We start from the raw sequence: 2,917 nt of genomic DNA, 5'->3' as shown, positions 1-2,917 counted from the left end.
CACACAGACACAGAAATACACACTGACTGACAGACACACAGAGAGACAGACAGACACACATAAATACACAGACACACATACAAATATACAGACATACACACATACACACGCATACAAATACAGGGACACATACAAATACACACAGACACACAGACACATATATACACACAGTCACACAGGCACACACACATACTAATACATAGACACACATATGCACGCAGACACACACACACACGCGCACACACACACACGATATTATGAGGCAGATTCAGGCAGGTGAAGAAGCTCGTGTGAGGAAATTCGAGTTGAGTGGTGAGTGAGCATCACACACACAGAAGGAAGAACAGTAGTGAGGCAACAGAAAGGATATGTCCGAGGCCTGAGGTGGTGCATCGATAGGGTGGCGTTCAGAAGTAATTACAGGTCCACTGAGATAGTTCAACCCGTAAACCTGCAGCCGCTGAGCCTGACAACCTGAGTTTTGTCCCAGAGCCCCACATCGTAGAGGAAGAGAACCAGCTCCTCGTGGCACATAATTAATTTAATGTAGTTAAAAAGAAATCATCATAGTTAATTTATTTGTGGTCATCTGTCTGACTCTGCTTGGAATTAGAAGATCCCCATTGGGCAGATTGCAAAACAATAACAAAAACAACCCCCTTCCCCAGAAGGTGGACCTTGGGAGATAGAGGCAGGAGGACCTCTGTGAGTTCAAGACTATCCTGGTCTACAAAGCAAGTTCTAGACTCAGTGGTTAAGAGAACTAACTGCTCTTCCAGAAGACTCAGGTTCTGTTCCGAGCTCCCAAATACTGGCTCACAAATGTCTGTAGCTTTAGTTATCGGGCACCCAGCGCCCTCTTCTGGCTTCCGAGAGCACTGCACCACATGTGATGTGCAGACATACATGTAGGCAGAACATCCAAACATATAAAATAAAAATGGAGTTTAAAAATTTAAGACAAAATAGCCAGGCGATGGTGGTGCATACCTTTAATACCAGCACTTGGGAGGCAGGCAGATCTCTGAGTTCAAGGCCAATCTGAACTACAGAGTGAGGTCCAGGACAGCGAGGGCTACACAGAGAAATCTTGTGTCAGCCTCCCCCCTCCCTGCCCCACATTTTTTTTTTAAGAAAAAAGAAACAAACAAAAAAAAGAAAGAAAGAAAGAAACGAAAAAGAAAACCAGGAAGAGAGAGATGGTTCAGTGGCTAAGACTGCTGACTGCTATGGGATTCAGTTCCCAGTTCCCACGTGACAGCTCACAACCATCTGTAACTGCAGCTCCAGGGGGTCCGACGCCCTCTGACCTCTAACTGCACTGAATGCACATGGCGCACAGACACTTGTAGACCACTCACCTACACACAGAAAATGGTTTAAAAAAAAAACGTTTAAAAAAGAAAGAAAAGGGGGCTGGAGAGATGGCTCAGCGGTTAAGAGCACTGACTGTTCTTCCAAAGGTCCTGAGTTCAAATCCCAGCAACCACATGGTGGCTCACAACCATCCGTAATGAGCTTGGATGCCCTCTTCTGGTGTGTCTGAAGACAGCTACAGTGTACTCATAAATAAAATAAAAAAATAAAAAAAAAAAAAGAAAGAAAAGAAAACTTGAGTAGTCAGATAGAGATTCAACCGTGCTCCTTGAACCCCTTCCCCAACCAGATGTGAACATGGAGGCTCCAGATGAGAAGTCCATCATCACCTACGTGGTGTCCTTCTACCACTACTTCTCCAAGATGAAGGCTCTGGCTGTGGAGGGAAAGCGGATTGGGAAGGTAGGAGGGAGCCTAGGAGTGGGGAGGGTGGGGATTTTAGGAATCACTTGTGGGTCGAGGAGACAAATTTCTAGACTGTTGCCCAGGGCCATCAGTGCGGCGCTCCCCACCCCACCCGCCTTTACACCGAAACCAGACCCCCTACACCTTGGGCTTGGAGATTTCCCCGTACGCAATGAAGCCGGCTCTCCGTTTTGTTTTTGTTTGTTTTTTGTTTTTTGTTTTTTGTTTTGTGCTTGGTCAGGTCCTGGACCAGGTGTTGGAGGTGGACAAGATCATAGAACGCTATGAGGAGCTGGCGGCGGAGCTGCTGGCCTGGATCCACCGCACCGTGGACCTCATCAGCAACCAGAAGTTTGCCAACTCGTTGAGCGGGGTGCAGCAGCAGCTGCAGGCTTTCACTGCCTACTGTACGCTGGAGAAGCCCGTCAAGTGAGACTCAGCTTAGCAGCGGAGGGGTGGGGATGGGCGTGGGAGGCGGGGGACCCTGAACTCATGTCTCCTCAGGTTTCAGGAGAAGGGGAACCTGGAGGTGCTACTCTTCAGCATCCAAAGCAAACTGCGCGCCCACAACCGGCGCCTCTTTGTGCCTCGGGAAGGCTGTGGCATCTGGGATATTGACAAGGTGAGTGAGGTTGGGGACAGGAGAATGACAAGATCACATTATGGCATTGTATAGGTTCTCATTATAGAAGTATGGGCTGAATGTTTATTCTGATAGTCTTCCAGTGGTAGACTTATGAAGAGGCAGGGTTTGTTTGTTTGTTTGTTTGTTTTTGGGTTTTTTTGGGGGGGGTATTTTTTTCTCTTGGTTTGCTTGAAGGTGTCATATATGCCAAGAGTGGCCTCAGACAGGAAAGCCAGGATCATTCAACAGGGGGACCATTGTTGAAATCTAAGTACCGCCTCTTGTCTTCCTCCAGGCATGGGGTGAGCTGGAGAAGGCAGAGCATGAGCGGGAGGCGGCCCTCAGAGCTGAGCTCATCCGACAGGAGAAGTTAGAACTCTTGGCTCAAAGATTTGACCACAAGGCAGCCATGAGGGAGAGCTGGCTAAACGAGAATCAGCGCCTGGTCTCCCAGGTACAAGGCTGGACTTGGCCAGGGTGGGGGGCATGAGGCGATGAGGGGTGGGGGGG

At 48.6% G+C, this 2,917-nt stretch overlaps 1 protein-coding gene across 2 annotated transcripts in view; it reads left to right on the top strand.

The window, feature by feature from the left end:
* The window catches only part of Sptbn4 (spectrin beta, non-erythrocytic 4), an 88,837-nt gene that overhangs the window by 25,900 nt on the left and 60,020 nt on the right, over positions 1-2,917 (top strand). For both annotated transcript variants that reach the window (XM_028781596.1, XM_028781597.1), the window contains 4 exons: positions 1,667-1,779; positions 2,024-2,211; positions 2,287-2,404; positions 2,703-2,861. In XM_028781596.1, coding sequence (XP_028637429.1) covers positions 1,667-1,779; positions 2,024-2,211; positions 2,287-2,404; positions 2,703-2,861 — 578 coding nt within the window. The remainder of the gene's footprint in view (positions 1-1,666; positions 1,780-2,023; positions 2,212-2,286; positions 2,405-2,702; positions 2,862-2,917) is intronic.

This window comes from Grammomys surdaster, unplaced genomic scaffold (assembly GCF_004785775.1).
Source record: "Grammomys surdaster isolate TR1022 unplaced genomic scaffold, NIH_TR_1.0 485, whole genome shotgun sequence".
NCBI classification, from domain to species: Eukaryota; Metazoa; Chordata; class Mammalia; order Rodentia; family Muridae; genus Grammomys; species Grammomys surdaster.
Note: the sequence above shows the minus strand (reverse complement) of the source record. Positions and strands in the feature narration are given on the sequence as shown.